The sequence below is a fragment of the Perca flavescens genome, chromosome 20 (genome assembly GCF_004354835.1).
Source record: "Perca flavescens isolate YP-PL-M2 chromosome 20, PFLA_1.0, whole genome shotgun sequence".
Lineage (NCBI taxonomy): Eukaryota > Metazoa > Chordata > Actinopteri > Perciformes > Percidae > Perca > Perca flavescens.
In genome coordinates, this window is record NC_041350.1 from 21806934 (window position 1) to 21823383 (window position 16450).

Sequence of the window (16450 nt, forward strand, 5' to 3'; positions counted from 1 at the left end):
TCAAGTGTGGATCTTTGTTCTCCAGTCAGTCTTCTGTTATTTTCTCGTTAAAATGCTGCTTGCCGTTCGCTACTTTCGCATATAATTTACACACACACACACAGACAATCATTCCCAGGTCAAGGTCTTGATCAGACTTCCCAGGCCAAGTCTAGTAATAATTGAACCAATTTCTGCCACTGATGCTTGCAGTTAAGCTTAGCTTGCTCTTCTGATATTGAGTTCTGGTGGTGTGTGACATTTATCTCAACCTCAATGCTCACATAGTGAAATACTACTCCAAAAAACACTGACGAAAGTGTGTGTGTTTAGTATTTTGCATTCATCTCATTCCTGTCTGAGGCCTCCTGTCAAATTACATCGATCAAGCGCAGGTTATGTGATATTGATCCGAGTACAGTCGGGAGGCCCGTGGTTAAATAACACCATAAACACTTCTAACCCACCACTAGATCAGCTCTACATTTTAGAGGGGCCTTACAGTAGGCACTGCCAGTTCTTAAATATTAAATGGTGTTTTGGTCCTGTAACTTTCCTCTGACTCAGCCAAACGAAAATAGATTCATCTAATTTAGATATGTCCCTAGCTGCTCATGAGTGCATTTCCACCACTGATGCAGCAAATCCCTGCTATGTTTCCAAATTATTTTTTTGTATGCATCCTGTCTGTCAGCTGAGACAGCTCTCTTTCTGGTCTTCTTCTGATTTTGTGTTAATGTGTGTTACAGGAAGGAAGAGGAAGCTGAAATTATGTTTTGAAGGTTTGGTTGACATGAGTGAGTTATGAAAGCAGATAAAGGGAAATGGGATGTTTGTAATTATAGCCCTTTCCTCTATTCAAGGGGCACAGACAGATAACATTTCTATGGATTGATACGGTGTATTATTTAATTTTTTATTCAACTTTATTTACTTATTAATTTATTCAGGCAAATTAGAAAACCTCAAAGTTAGAAACCTTTTTTGTGAGGGATATGTGGCCAAGACGGCAGTACAGAAAAATACAGACAAAACATACAAAACCAGGCAACAGATAAATGGATACCAAAAACATATAGTAATAGTGAAATAAAGCTAATAATTGGCCTAGAATTGCCACAATTAATACTCTACAATTAATTACAATTTAAATTTACAAGTAAATGTATGGAAAGAGATGGACAGTGAACTCTGGAATAGAAAGAACTAAGATGTGTGAATGGTTTTGATTTGGTTACAAATCTCAATGCCCTTCGATGTTCAGAGTTCAACATGTCGAGACACTGATCTATCCATATACAACAAATCACTAAAATTAAGAACCAGTAAAAATGTGGTGAATGAAATACATTCATCAAACCAAATACCTTGATATTTGTAACAAGTAACTTCTATTGTCTTCCCCTGAACTGTAACAATGTTCACAATGTCAATAGACTTCCTTCTATCATTTGAAAACATCATCTTAGATGTATCTGCAATCAGCAGTTTGAGTTGTGCAAAGTAAAGGCAGACATTATGAAGCGCGTCTCGGCGAGAAGATCCCCAGGTATACAAAACATAATCTGCATAATAAGGAGTATTAATTCCATGTGTGTTAATACTTAGATCATTTATGTAAAGACAAAATAAAAGCGGGCCAAGCACAGAGTCTTGAGGTACTCCCTTCAGTGCAGTAAGCCAGTTTGAACAGTGCCCATTGACTTTGACACATTGAGTCCTACCCGAGAGATAATCACTAAACTAGCAGGACATGGTCCAGAGTTTACAAGTTTTTTTTTAGATCAGATATCTATTGACTCGTGTCTTCCACTGCACTGTTTTTAGTAAAATGTTACATAAACATCAATAAATAGACTCTTTTCTAACATCATTAGGCACTAAAAGTTGTCTGACTTACAATAGCTCTATTGCTTTACAGTATACTGTATTTTAATTATATCTCCATGGTTTCCTCCCTTCCTCTTTCTACATATTGGGGATAAAAAAGGGATACACCCAGTTCTCATTAAACTACTAGGTTCTCCAGTCAGTACCCTTGATCAAGGCACTGGCTCAGATCTGGAGTTGGTCCCCGGGCGCTGTCATTGGCTGCCCACTGCTCCCTTGAGGGATGGGTTAAATGCAGAGAATGAATTTCGCTACATGTACGTGTATGTGACAAATAAAGTACCTTTACCTTTTTTTAGCCTGTGTTGGCTGACTTGGCTGTGTTAGTACTGTTTGCGGTTTATTCACCAAAAAAGTCCTGTTGCTGTTTTACATCGGCTGTTTTTAGCCAGTGAAGTTCTGCTGACAACACCCACTGTCACAGTTTTGCTTGCATATCTGGGTCCGTCTGGACAAACCAGACGACAGGATCTGTTCTCATGTAATTCTCTCTGGTCTTAATAATTAGAAGGAATACTCTCCTTGTCTGTCTCTCTGTCTTTTTCCTTTCCATCTTTCTCTCTCTGCTATGTTTTTGCCAATCCTTCATCAATCATCACTCATCCTATTCACTGCCAGCTGGGAGAGTTGGGTGACAGCTAAACTGTAGGTGTGGTGTGCCGGTGGGGGTGGTAAATAGCGTCTGGTGGCTGCTGGTAAATGTAGCTCCTCTTTTTTGGAGTCATGATGACCTAAATAGAAAGATGACCTATAGAGAAAAAAAATGCTTGAGATGGGCACCAATGAGGACAAGATGAGTACACCAACTGTTTCTGACATGCATCCACTGAATTTTATTTCACACCTGCAAGTTTGACGTGTGGATTTATTGCTTTCCTGAAGGGATCCTAATTATTGCATTTTATGGAAGTGGGCTAGGGAAATGCACACACTCATGCCCACAGTGAGGTATTTTTGCTGCAATGAGAAAAGGAAAATGTATACACATTTCCTCTGTACCTTTCATCACCAACCTTTCAATCACTTTTTCTCTCTAACTCTTTCTGTCCATCTCTTCCTCTGCATGTTTTCTCTTTTCCTGAGATAAACCTGCCAGCTTCCACCCCATTTAGTCCCTCTGCTACAATTAGAACCTGCCAAACTGAGAAAGGCAGACATGCTGACATCTGCAGGGCGTGCTCAGTCTAGAGGTCTGCAGAGAGTAGAAAGGTCACGGCTTTTCCTCTAACCTTGACATGTCCTGATTCTGCTGCGTAACCCCAACACCTGTTGACCAGAGCCCTCTAGAGTCTATAAAAATAAAGTCATTTGGCCTTGCTAAGAGCCCAATAATTCCTAATTCTTCCTCACAGAATGTTTAATCGACAAGGTAACCAGGCAACAAAATACAATCACAGCCACAAGGTAAATTTTGCAGTGTTGCTTAGCAACAAAATTAAATTTCAAGTGGTTAACGCATAGTCATTGCAAGCTTAAAATATAATCCAGACTGCAGTGTTGCAATTTATTTTGATTAAGTGATTTTGTGTTGATGCACTGAGCAGGGAGTGACTCTGACTCATCAGTGAAAAGGTTGGAAAGGCACACAGACCTAAAGAGAGTGTGTGGATTGAAATGTCTGTGAAAAAGATGTAAACTGTGACTGTAGAGGACATTTAACAATGAATGGTATGCTTCTTCCGATGACAAAAACGGACCTATATTTGGAGGAATCATTCGATTTTGGCCATTGATTATTAAAAAGCAAATTTTAAAGAAGTTAAATTAATATTTTTTGTACATACTGTGTGTTTCTATATTATACATACAACTATATATTTGTTCTATCCAAGTATAGTATACTTTACTATAATAGTACTATACTATAGTATAAGTATACTTATTCATTTTAATATAAGTGTTTATTCAGTTTGATTTCTTTGTATTATTTATACAATTTCTATTTGTGTAGCATAACATCATTTCATTGTGCAATCATCTATTGTTTAATAACAATAAAGCTGAACCTTGACAGATTTTAAAGCTCAAAGATTTAATGATATAGAAACTAAACATATTACAAACTTAAGTGAAGATGGAATGGGTTTTTCATTTGTCTGGTAGGGATTTAATGCTGAACAGCAGTCATAAGTGACAATTACGGGATAATGCTAAATGCTTTTAGAAGTGTCATTAATTCAGCAAACTGAGCCAGTTATGTCCATCACACAGCAATATCTAAGTTTGCTACCTTTTAGCTAACATTAGCCACCAAATGCTACTGGTCATACCAGACTAAGTAATGCTGTGCAGTAGCATGAGATGGCTATTTCTACTTCCAAATGTTACAAAATCTGGCTTTAAAGACATTTAAACTCTGGTGTCTCTTCCTTTCTCCACGTTGCACTTCTCTTCTGTTTCTCTGTTCTCCTCTCCTCCCGCCATCCTGTTTTTTTTTTTTTTTTTTTACCCCATCTTCCCCTTTGCCCCTGTAACTCTCCCTCTGTTCCTCTTTTCTCATAATGGTCCTATTTCCCACTCAGCTTGACTTTTGACATGTTACCTCCACTGAAGCATTACTCACCCAACCTCCACAGCACCCCCACCTCTGTCCCACCCTCCTTAACTTCCCTCCTTCCCCTGTGCTGAGTTTATAAGTCAGCACCCGCAACAGTTGGCTCAGTGCGAAGAGCTTTACACAAAGTGAAGGGGGAGCAACTGGAAAACTTGGTGACAAAAACTTCTGATATAGAATATCGTGAGATCTTCATCATGCATGTGTTCAGGATCTGGCGTGTGCTGTGTGTGCTTGGCTTAGTGGGTGCATCCTTGTGTGTGAATGAGGTTGAGTATGAAGGGAACTATGCAGATAACTATGACAACGAGATATCTCAGGACCAGCAGGAGGGTGAGTTTTGTTTATTTGTCCTTTTGTCTTTTTTTGTTCACTGCTTGTTTGAACAGATGGGCCATTGTAAGAATTTCCAAGAATTTGTCCTCAGCTGCCATGCCTGATTTCATTAAGCAAATAATTATATGAGTGATTGAGAATTCATCAACACACTTTTCAAGGGTCTATTCTTGGTCCACTTCTATTCATTCTATACAAAAAAGCGCAAATTTGCAATAGCTGCCACCACTGCGTCGTGTTGCGTTCATGAATTCGTACACACAACCTCACAAACACTTGGTCTCCTAGGGCAAAACTGTGGCCACCAAAACATATTTTGGTTATATTTGGTTGATTATAATGTAAGCAACTTTTCCACTGACTATGAGTCTGTATAACTGATGCGTCCCTATGGTTGTTATCTCCAGGGCGAACTCCAACCCCACCATGCCAGGCTGCAGATTTCTCTCGCTGGGACAAGCTTTTCATCGCTCTGGAGGACTCCAACATGAGGCAGAACATGCTCCTGGAGTCTCTGGAGCAGTGCTGTGGAGGAATGGTCTCTCTCAGGACCCAGGTGGACAAGCTGGTTAAGGGGACATGCCAGCAGTGTCTACCCAGGCTGGAGTCAGCGTGCAAAGCGCAAGCCGACCAGGCAAGTGTCAGGCTGCAACAAGGCTTGCTGGAGCTCCGGGAGGAGGAAGCAGAGAGGGAGAGGAGGTTAAACGCTACCTTGCACCAGCTTCTGCACAGTGGCCATGAGGGGAACGCCCAGCTGAAGCGTCTGGAGGAAGGTAGAGGCAGGATGGGGCACCAACCAACACCAAGACCTGGAGGATTAGGGGCAGCATTTGGCTCGGGGATGAAGCCATTTACATCTGGCCTAAAGGAGCAGGAAGTGACTTTACCGCTGGACATAGCCACAATGGAAAGGGCCCTGGTTGCCATAGCAACAGAGCTGCAGAAGGTTCACCTTCAGTTGAGCAGAGTGATAGAGCAGGCAGCCACACTGAGGAAGGACAGAGGAGACACATAATTTGCCCAAAGGGGAAAAATAATAAAAGATTGTCTGGGCACAATCCAGTGATAATGATTTTTTGCACTTACTCAGTTTATAATGTTTTTAAAAATATGTGAGCTTGTTCTTGTCTGGTGACAATGAATTTAAATATATCATAAATGTTGTGGGTTTTACTATAATGAATAAAAACTAATGAAACAGCCCAATAAGCCTCATGGAAAGGTTTCCTCCCTCCATCCCACACAGTAATCAACTCATTTTTAGAGCCACACTTATATGTTTATGCACATGCCTACGCTTTCATTTCAGTGCATGTGTTTTATCCTTTCCTTCACGTGCCAGCGCCACCTCAATGTTTGTGTAGTGGTGTTGTCTGTAGATACCGACAACCGAAAGGAAGTGTGCCAGAGGTTTTGGATTGTGTTCAGTTCTGGGCAGGTCTCTCCCTCTCGTTAGCTGCTTTAAGAGTGTCTGAATGCTGAGAGGCCACGACTTACAATTCTCAGAGTCTTTAGGATTTATGAAACTCTGCCAGAGCTATTACACTGCCCCCTCCCCATCCCTCCTGCAGCAGCACAGAGACAAACACATACGTTCACAGTTATTACCCACACAATGGATGGTGTTGACTGGAAGTACTTTCTGTGTATTTTGCAGTTTATGTACTGTATGATGGTCCCAGAACACATCTTCATTCATTTTTGAAGTATTGTTTTGTGGAGTTTATAGAGCTAGAGAGGAAATTGGGCAAATGAGAAAGCAGAAAGAGGGAGCAAGAGAGAAAGACGAAAACTGAGAATGAAGAGGGAAAAATCTGTCACGGAAGAAGTAAAAGCACCAATACCACAATGTAAAAATACTCCACTACAAGTATTATCAGCAAAATGTATCAAAAGCAAAAGTACTCATTATGCAGCAGAAAAACCCCAGTCAGTGGTATGCTATTATATATTATTTCATAATTATTACTGATGTGGTAGCCTGTTAGCAGCATTTTAATAATGTAGCTGATCAAGAAGGAGCTCATTTGAAAATATTTATATATATATATATATATATATATTTAGGTAGTTCAATCTATAACAAAACATCATACTTTATAAACTGGTCCCAGGTTTTATATGTCGAATCTTATCCGCTGCCAAATAAATGTAGTAGAGTAAAAAGTACATTATCTTCCTCTAAGATGTAGTAGAGTATGCAGTAGTATAAAAATGGTAAAGTACAAGTACCTAAAGATTGTGTTTCACTAAATGTATCTTGTAGCTTTCCACCACTGGGCAAAACATAGCAACAAAGAACATTTGAACCGTATGTGAGTTTAATTAGGCCAGCCCACTGACATCATATGAGTATTTTCACTAATGAAAGGCTTACAAGCATGGCATGAATGTATACTTGTGCCCATTGCTGTATGTGTGTGTGTGTGTGTGTGTGTGTGTGTGTGTGTGTGTGTGTGTGTGTGTGTGTGTGTGTGTGTGTGTGTGTGTGTGTGTGTGTCCCTTTCCTTATAAATCTGCAGCTGGATGGAGAATTACAGGCGAGATTTGAAGTTTTCTTCTAGCCTTTTTCTTTGACGTCACAAATAACAAGATGCACTAACAATGATAGTAGTTATATCTCATTTCCTACTACGTCTGTTTCATCATGGTATCCAGCATGCACGGAAACACATGAACACATTCACACACTGTTCTCTTCAATGTGGGGGCACTTGTGTTTATTAAAAGTCTCCATCTGTGCAGTGTAGGTGGATTTGAGTGAATGGAAGCTCTGTCATCTCGTGTTATGTTGGCGCTTCATTCATGTTTTAACACAGAGAAAAAGGGACAAAGAGGAAAAAAGGAAAGCAAGAGGCTAATGATGTGGAAAATAGAGGATAGATGCTGACAAAAGAGTGACAGGTAGTTATAAGACATAATGACTGTTCTCCACACATAGAACAGTGTTTTTAAGAGCTAGCTGGCCAGACTCAGAACAATACCCAGACACCATCCGCCTTGCTTTCTGCCCTGGCTTCCTGCTCTTTCATCTCTGTTTTGTCACATGCCATCTCTCTCCTTTCTCTCCTGCTTCTTATCTGTATGCCAATCCCATCATCTCTCTCTCTCTACCCCCATTTATCTTCCTCTGATTGTGTGTCTCGCTCCTCTTTCTTGCCTCGCTTCTCCTGTTTTTTCTCTCTCTCGCCAGCAGCAAAATAGATGGCTTCAATTCTTGGCCAACCCTCAGCTGGCTGTTTAAAGTGACTGACATTACACTCTTGTGAAATGTAGCCAATATATACGCATATGCACACACACACACACACATACAAACACACACACACACACACACACACACACACACACTCAAGGGAGGTGAGATGCTGATTAGAAGTGGCTTCAGAAATGCGTTGTGTTCATCAGAGAGATTTTAATGTCACATCACATAGTCACTATAACAGACAACACAACATTGGCACTTTCTCAAAAGCAAAGAGGACAATACAAAATAGATAAATCTCCAGTAAACATTTAGCAGTCTCTTATGTACACTGAAACCAATCTTGTGGAGGAGGGAGTGAGGAGAAGACAAGGAGGTGTGAAGAGGAGAGAAGAGATGTCTATTTGATGGGTGAGTCCAGAATCTCCTCATACTCCTCCCTTTGGCGCCGGCCTCCCCCACGAGCTGGTAGCAGCTTCATCGCCACCAGCCAACCAACGCTCAGTATGACCATCACGTTCCCGACGACCTCCGGCGCAGTGGGAGCCAACGGCAGCACTGCCAGATGCAGCAGCATGGCGACAGGTACCTCCAGGCTCTGAGAGGCGGAGACCAGAGCCGGGTGGAGTCGGCTTAGAGCGTGCGTCATCCCCAGAAAGGCTGCTACAGAGCAGGCAACCAGGCCCAGCACCAGGCCCCAGGCTGGGACACTCGTAGGCCAGGACCAGCCCTCCTGGAGCAGAGCCAAGGAGGCTGGGGCCAGCAGGCAGCCCGTCCAGCTTACTGTGAACAAAGCTGTGCCCACTCCCACCCTCTCCTTTAGGGAGCGATACCCAACCAGCGCCAGAGCCATCCACAGCCCCGCGAGAGCCGAAAGAGACCAGCCGAACGCACCCCTCCAGAACACAACCGGGTGAGTTGTTGAATCTGAGTTGCTCTCGTCTGCTGTGGGAAGTAACACAAGGCCCAAACCACACAGCCCTGCAGCCAGGCTGATCCCATCGGCCAATCCCAACCTTTCTTCCAGGAGCAAGAAGGCCAGGGTTGCTGATAGCGCTGTGGTTGCCAGGCGCCAGGTCGCTGTGGCGTTTCCAGGAGGGGCAAAGCTTAAGGAGGAGTAGGCGCAGCACAGGGAGAGAGAGTAGGCGATGCCGTAACAGAGCAGACGTAGACGGTAGCCCTCCGGTCCGAAAGGGTTCTCCCCCCTGTGCAGTGGTACAGCCACAGAGAGGAGCTGGACTACGGACCGAACCAAGAGCAAAAACAGGGGGCCCAGGCTGAAGCGTTCAGAGGCCAGGCGGGTCAGAACAATCAAACAGCCGTGAGCCAGCGCCGCGCCGAGCAGCCCCACCCAAGTGAGCCGCGACGCAGACACAGACGCCTCCCCAAAACTGGCCAGCTGTTCCCCTACCCCTTTCACAGACCCCTTTGCTGCTCTGGCTCCCCCCTCAATCCCATCTCCTCCCCCAGCAGCCTGAGATTTGTTAGGCGTGTCCTTGTCTTTGGAGCCAAACAGAGTCAGAGGCCACCTCCGGCTCTCCGTCAGCTGTTTCTTGTCTGACGTCTCCTCCAGGAAGGAGCCAAAGTCCTCAAAAGATGGAGCGTCATCGTAGCCCTCGTCCCCTGGTTGGGGGAAGTGTGTGTGTACTCCAGGTTGAGGGGAGTAAGGGGTGTGCGTGGTGTATTTGGCTGTGACAGTGTGAGGGTGGATCTTTACTCTCTTCTTAGAGCCAGTCAGGAGGTGAGTGGACTCCATTTTAAAGCTTTAATGACGACAGACACCTGCGACGGAAGAGAAAGGACACACATTAGAGCCAAATACAAGATACATTTTACACTCTTTACGCAAATCCTCTCTCGGCTTTCTCCCTCACACTGTCCCTCTCAGGGATACCACTTGATACCTCTTATATCTTTAATATCTGAGATAATAATAGCAGTGACTCACATCTTCCTATGTGCCCTGCGTGTTTGGCAGAGAATGTACGTAAGCACTGCCACGTCTGAGCAATCGCCAGTTTAATTCTTTTTTCTTCTTTGTGATTGAGAGTTCACATAAAGTTTATATTAGCAGAATCATACAGAACCATAATGGCAGATTAACAACTCTATTAGACCGCATTTTAAACTTCTTGGATAAAATGAACATCGAGGGGTGATAGAGATCTTTGGCAATGACTGTTACATAAGCTTCAGTAAGTGCTTTCTGTCTCATTTATCTCTCTTGGTCTCTAACAATTTCTTTCACCCTCTGCCTCTTTCTCTTCCCCTCCCTCACAATATATTAACAGGAAAATATAAGCCGGTGAAATATACAAGTATTTTTCTCAGGTTCTCAGTCTGTCAAAATATTAGATATGTCAGCTTTTACATACAAAAATCAGCTATATGAATCCCACGTGCATCCTATGTCTCATTTAATACCTCCCTCTCAACCATTTTCCTCCCCGTCCTTTCATTTCTCCATCTCTTTAACTTTTTCCTTCAAGGTCTTGCTTCCCGGATGACTAACTTATAACAGATGTAGTAATAGCTCTCTGCAGCAGAGTAATATGGCCATGCAGGTGCTGTACGGCACATACCCACTGCTGCATTTCAGGTTGTAAAATGCTCAGCAGGCAGTGGTTTCTTTGGGAATTGGGAATACTTTCTCATGATATACTGTTTATTCATGCAAAGTCCTCAGTTTTTTCACTGTAGATGCAAATTATAACTCAACAGTAATTTGGCTACTTAAACACAGTAAGTGAACCACATCTTTACTTGACTTATTGAAAGCCTATAGGCCTAACTACAGACTCAATGTAAGTGGCAACACAAAATATGTAATTTAGTAACAAGTAAAAAGTCAGGGCATCATCAAAGTCTTTAGGATGCAACCAAGACTGTCAGTACCAAAGTGTGTGCCAATCCATCGGAGATGGAGATTTTTGACCGACATTGACATGCCTATTTACAGAGCCAAGCTGCCCACTGGCTATAAATCACATGGGCCGAGCAAAATGCTTCAAAGAATACATGACTAATACTAGTAGTATTTGGGCCACAAGGATAACATATCTGATCCCGATATAATTCATTTTATATACGACATGTATAGGTATCATGATAGAGGACAAGTTCTGGAAAATCAACCAGTTTATTGATAAAATAACTAGACAACAGGTTCTGTCTGTTGGTTAGCTAGCAAATTGAACACCTGACAATCCAAGGTACTTCATCACAATGATTCAAAAAGCATATAAAAAACAAACAAACAGTGTTGTCACAAAGCAATCCAGCACATTGATTGCCCCCAATGACTCTCTCGGACGGTTCAATATATCATCTCTTCATACCACCAAACCCTAACAATTACCATACATGCGTGGCAAAGGTGCATCATACCAGATTACAAACAATTTTTCAGTTTTATTATATTTTCCTAGTCTAACTGCAGCAGCAGGCAAAGTAAAAAGCCGGCAGTTTTGGCAGCTCACTGCTGTTTCTCTCGTCGTTGGTGGTGCAGTCCTTTTGATTTGGTAGGAGCATGGGGAGGCTGTGAATTAGTGGCTGGCTACGCAACCTTTACTCTCCCCGGAGATGTCAGCCTGAATTGCCTGTTACAAACAACTAGAAGAGTCATGCTGTGAGTGCTGTTAATGGCAACGAGCTCATGAAGTCTTTCATTTAAAAATAGAATATAAATAAATTTCTTTGAAAAAGTTGGGCTTTGAGGAAAATTATAGTATTCAATAATTCGTCCTCAAATCACCCCAACTTGAAATGTTGCCCTGCACTAAAATAATGAAGCGTGAATCTGGGTCGAATAAAACGTTTCATGAGTTCCCGACTCCAAAGTTCGCTGAATAAAGTAATAAATAACCACAGGTGTGAGTTTGCAACGATGACGTTTGAAAAGTCATTTACTATCACCGAAGGTTGGATGAAACCTGATCTGCTGCTCTGAACAAGAAGCACAAAGAGCATTAGCAGCTCAGGATGTTCTAGTCTAGTCTGACTCTTCTCTTTTCGGTCAGTAGTATTTACTGATCTGGGTGATGCAGCCTGCCTCTGCAATGCTGCTGCTGGTGCTGCCACTGCTGCTGCTCTCAAAACCTTGTTTCACACATTACACAACCCTAAAGTGAGCCGCTACTAGCCAACACCACACCTGCACAATGTGGGAACCACAGCAGGTAAAGCTCTGATTTCTGAGGAAATCTGGCATTAAAAAAAATTAAACTGTCAACCTGGTGTATTTATATGCATCTTCTAGCCTGATATAGTTTATTTGAAAAGCAATAACATCATTCATATGGAATATTAATACGCCAATCACTTTTTATTTTACCAATGAATGGTACTCCTACACTGTTAATAACTGAACAGCATTATGCAGCTCCCAATAGCTTATTTATTCAAAGTAAGACTGATTATGTTATATAATGTATCATATTGGTGGTAAATACATATGTGCCTTTGCTGAAGGGTCATTGCACGTTCTTATGTAAATCCATGTGTGTATGTGTGTGTGTTTAAGTGAGTGGGTGTCTGTGAAGGAGGATGTTATTTTCAAGGTTATCAAGGTTCCTGGTGCGCCCCTGACGCCAGAGGGTTGACACGCGCTCGCGCGCGCGCACACACACACACACACACACACACACACACACACACACACGGGAGGAAAGGGTTGTGCTACATGTGTTTTCGCTGTTTAGATCTCCAATTCATGTTACATCATAATATCACTATAGTCTCGACACCCGCCCGAACCTGCAGGGATGATGATTCGACTCCCGCCTGTGGTAGACTAGCCTACATTGTGAAAGGTTTTTAAGCGTCTACCAAACAGCATGTGTGTATGTATGTATGTAGCCTATGTATATTGTAGTGTACAATGACAGCCCGACCCGTGACCTATGACGAATTATTGAATGGAGAGAAGCGCGCGCTCGCTCGCTCGCTCACACTCTCCATGCTCCCGCAGATTGACACACCTCAGCTTAATCAATGAACCCCGACTGAGTCATTAAGCCAATTAGTGCCCTTCTTTGTTTTCGTGTGATTGCATAATGTGGTCCATTCAATTAACCAACGGGTGAGTTATTTATAGCCATATATAGGCTATAGTTAAAAAAAAAAAAAAAAAAAAATTGCTTAACTCACCTGCTTTCCCGCAAACCAGCGGATCCCGCCGGGTTTAACTTGTCTCTCGGTCAGCCTCAGTCATTTACCGAGCATCTCCAAAGCTCCATCACCTCTTCTTGGCCATTTGTTCTTTTGTTAATTCCCTCTCTTCCCCTGTCTCCTGCGGCAGTCAATAGTCTCCTCAAGGGCACCGCGACACGCCTCAGCCCGACCAGACCCTGCGGTCACCTCACTTCACTTTGCGGGAGCAAATGTGTGTTTTGTGGCGACCTGCAGCCCATCCATCACGCTATAGGCACTGATACAGATGCTCCTCCTCATCTTACCCAGAGAGAGAGAGAGAGAGAGAGAGAGGGAGACATAAAACAAGAGGGGGTGGGGGTGGGGGGTAATTATAACGTCTGAGCATGCGTGACATCACAACACCAGCTCTGTATGTTAGGCCAATATGTCACCCCACTGTGTGTGTGTGTGTGTGTGTGTGTGTGTGTGTGTGTGTGTGTGTGTGTGTGTGTGTGTGTGTGTGTGTGTGTGTGTGTGTGTGTGTGTGTGTGCGCGCGTGTGTGTCAGGGGCGCACCAGGAACCTTGATAACGCATGTGTCCCTTACCTGACTTATATGGGCCATGAGTGTCTTGGTCTCATTACATCCTTTCCTATTGTGTCTGTTGTAAGAATAGACTTTTTTTTCTTCTTTTTTTCTCTCTCTTATTTTTGTTGTTGTTGGCATCATGCCCTGGTGCTCTCAGCCCCTCAGGGCCCCCAAAAGTCCCAGTTTTAATATTTGTGGTAATTTGATTAATTGCACTTTAGTTTGGGAATATGCATCATTAAGTTACAATATGGGCCTTTAAGCCAGGTTCTGCATTATTACTTAATCTTGAGGGGCCAATGTCAAACACTTTTTTTCAATACCTTCCTTATTTAAAATTGTACTGTTCTCTTATGGTCCCCCAAGCAGGTTGTACAAAGTTCACAAAATGTAATAATCAAGAAGTATACATTTTAAATCAGAATTTTAACAAAAAACATTTGGTATGCACATGCATATTAAAATATAACATCAAAAATAAATAAGAAAAACGTATAGAATTACTGTAGATCTGCTGAGATGTGCACACACTATATGGTTAAAATACATGTTTACATTATTTTGTGTACTATTGGTCCATCATCTTCCTGTTTAAACATGACAAAGCCCCCATGTTCAAAGCATAATCCACACAGAAATGTTTTTTTTTTTTTTTTTCCAGTTCGGTGTGGAACAACTTGACTGGCTGCACAGAGCCCTGACTTCAATCCAACACCTTTGGGATGAACTGGGACGACAAATCTGAGCCAGGCCCCATCGCCCAACATCATTGGCCGACCTGAATGGGAAAAATCTCTGCTGCCACGTTCCAAAGACAAGGCTCTTATAGCAGCATGATAGTGTCAAAAATATGTTAACAATTATGATAACATACATTTATCCTTGTAATGTAATGGTGGTAGCAGTGTTTCAGTACTCAAGATCGGTCTTGGCCTCAAGACCACTTTTTGAAGGTCTCGGCCTGGTCTTGGAATTGACCACATTTTTACTCGGCCTTGTCTCGGTCTCGGATGAATGGGACTCCGGATTTTATTTCAAGACCGGTCAAGACCACAACTGCAGGGATATCACTAAATTGCCTGTGCGTTGTCTGATTTATGTGTAACATCATTACTGTGATTAGATGTAGAACTTCCTGCTTCAAATGCAACCAACAATTTGACTCATTTCTTTTTTTTAAGATTATTTTTGGGCATTTTCAGCCTTTATTGTGTGTATAGGACAGCAGAAGACATGAAAGGGGAGAGAGAGGGGGGAATGACATGCAGCAAAGGGCCGCAGGTCCACTGCTTCGAGGAGTAAACCTCTATATATGTGCGCCCGCTCTACCAGGTGAGCTATCTAGGCACCCAACTTGACTCATTTCTAATTTGAAATTTGTAACTGTTAACCCCCTCTCCCCGTCCCCTTAAAGGTCCCATGACATGGTGCTCTTTGGATGCATTTATAATACTAATACTAATACTGTCCCACAATGAGCTTTCCTTAGTATGTGCCATTTCTGTGTCTGTAGCTATTGAGGAGAGAGGGGGGGGAGGGTGGGGGTTGTGGCCTTGACCAACTGCCACTTTGCTCGTTTGAAAGCCATGATGTCTCTCTCTCTGTCATGGGTGGGCCAAATTCTCTGGGCGGGCAAAGCAGAGAAAGGGGAGGTAACCTTGCTCCTTATGACATCATAAGGAGCAAAATTCCAGATCGGCCCATCTGAGCTTTCATTTTCTCAAAGGCAGAGCAGGATACCCAGGGCTCGGGGATCATAGACAGGCTGGGGGAACGCATATTAATGTTAAAAAACCTCATAAAGTGAAATTTTCATGACATGGGACCTTTAACATGCACTCCCAAGAAAGTGAATGCGGGAGACATAAGGAGTTTATTTCCAAAACAACATCTAAAAGAAAATGAATATTAGCTATACATATTAGGTAAATGATGAATAATCTTAATTTGTTTTCTGTGGGTGTTTTTTATGGGAATCTGGATCTTTCAGATGAATTTGAGGAGTGCCTATGGTTAGCATTTTCCACATTTTATTGTACCATGCGGTGTGGGACTCACACTGGTCTGGTCTTGGTCTTGTCCTGGTCCCGCCCTGCCTTGGTCTTGGTCTTGTCTCGGTCTCAACCCCTCAAAGTCTTGGTCTTGTCTCGGTCTGGATACACTCCGGTCTTGGTAATGACTTGGTCTCGGTGTAGGTGGTCTTCACTACAACACTAGGTGATAGTAGTGGTGAGAATGGGGAGGAGAGGTTAAATAAAGAGGAGGCAGATGTTGAAGGAGCTCGGTACAGGTTCTCATCCACTGTTTGACACACAAACACCGCACAATCTCACACACTGTAATCTTTTTGCAACCTGACAGTAATTGTTTTGACATTTTGCTGCCATAACACTTGTGCGCTCCTCTCCATTTTGAGCCGTATTAACCTTTGCCTAATGCAGCCAGGTGCACTATTGTAAGGTTGGACCGTCATATTGTTTAATAAGAAGCAATGGTCCCAGTGGAGAGTGACTTCTCCAGTGAGCATATAATGAGAGGTAAAACACATCTTTCCATGTTCACTAATTGCTCCAATATTTGCATTATGGAAATATTACAGCCAATAACCCCGTTAAGGAGCAACCAGTCTCTGTACTGTACTACACGCTTTTTGTTTTTGTTTTTATTTCTGTGGTGTCCAAATGAGAGAGTGGGCAGGATTTGTTGCCAACCAACAACACATTTCACTAATTAGCTCTTTACTGTGTAATGAGGGTATGTCAAAG

General features: G+C 42.7%; 2 protein-coding genes across 2 annotated transcripts; one reads left to right on the plus strand and one right to left on the minus strand.

Annotated features, from left to right (window-relative positions):
• The first annotated feature begins 4546 nt into the window (after window positions 1-4546).
• Window positions 4547-5917, plus strand: LOC114547404 (pentraxin-related protein PTX3). Its single transcript, XM_028566765.1, has 2 exons — window positions 4547-4756; window positions 5167-5917. The coding sequence occupies exons 1-2, from the start codon at window positions 4621-4623 to the stop codon at window positions 5772-5774; spliced, it is 744 nt and encodes a 247-aa protein (XP_028422566.1). The 5' UTR covers window positions 4547-4620; the 3' UTR covers window positions 5775-5917.
• Window positions 5918-8225: 2308 nt separating this feature from the next.
• On the minus strand, window positions 8226-13368 carry slc35g2a (solute carrier family 35 member G2a). Its single transcript, XM_028566706.1, has 2 exons — window positions 13113-13368; window positions 8226-9746 (listed from the first exon to the last, which is right to left on the minus strand). Exon 2 carries the CDS (start codon window positions 9718-9720, stop codon window positions 8365-8367), a length of 1356 nt encoding a protein of 451 aa, XP_028422507.1. The 5' UTR covers window positions 9721-9746; window positions 13113-13368; the 3' UTR covers window positions 8226-8364.
• Window positions 13369-16450: the final 3082 nt, after the last annotated feature.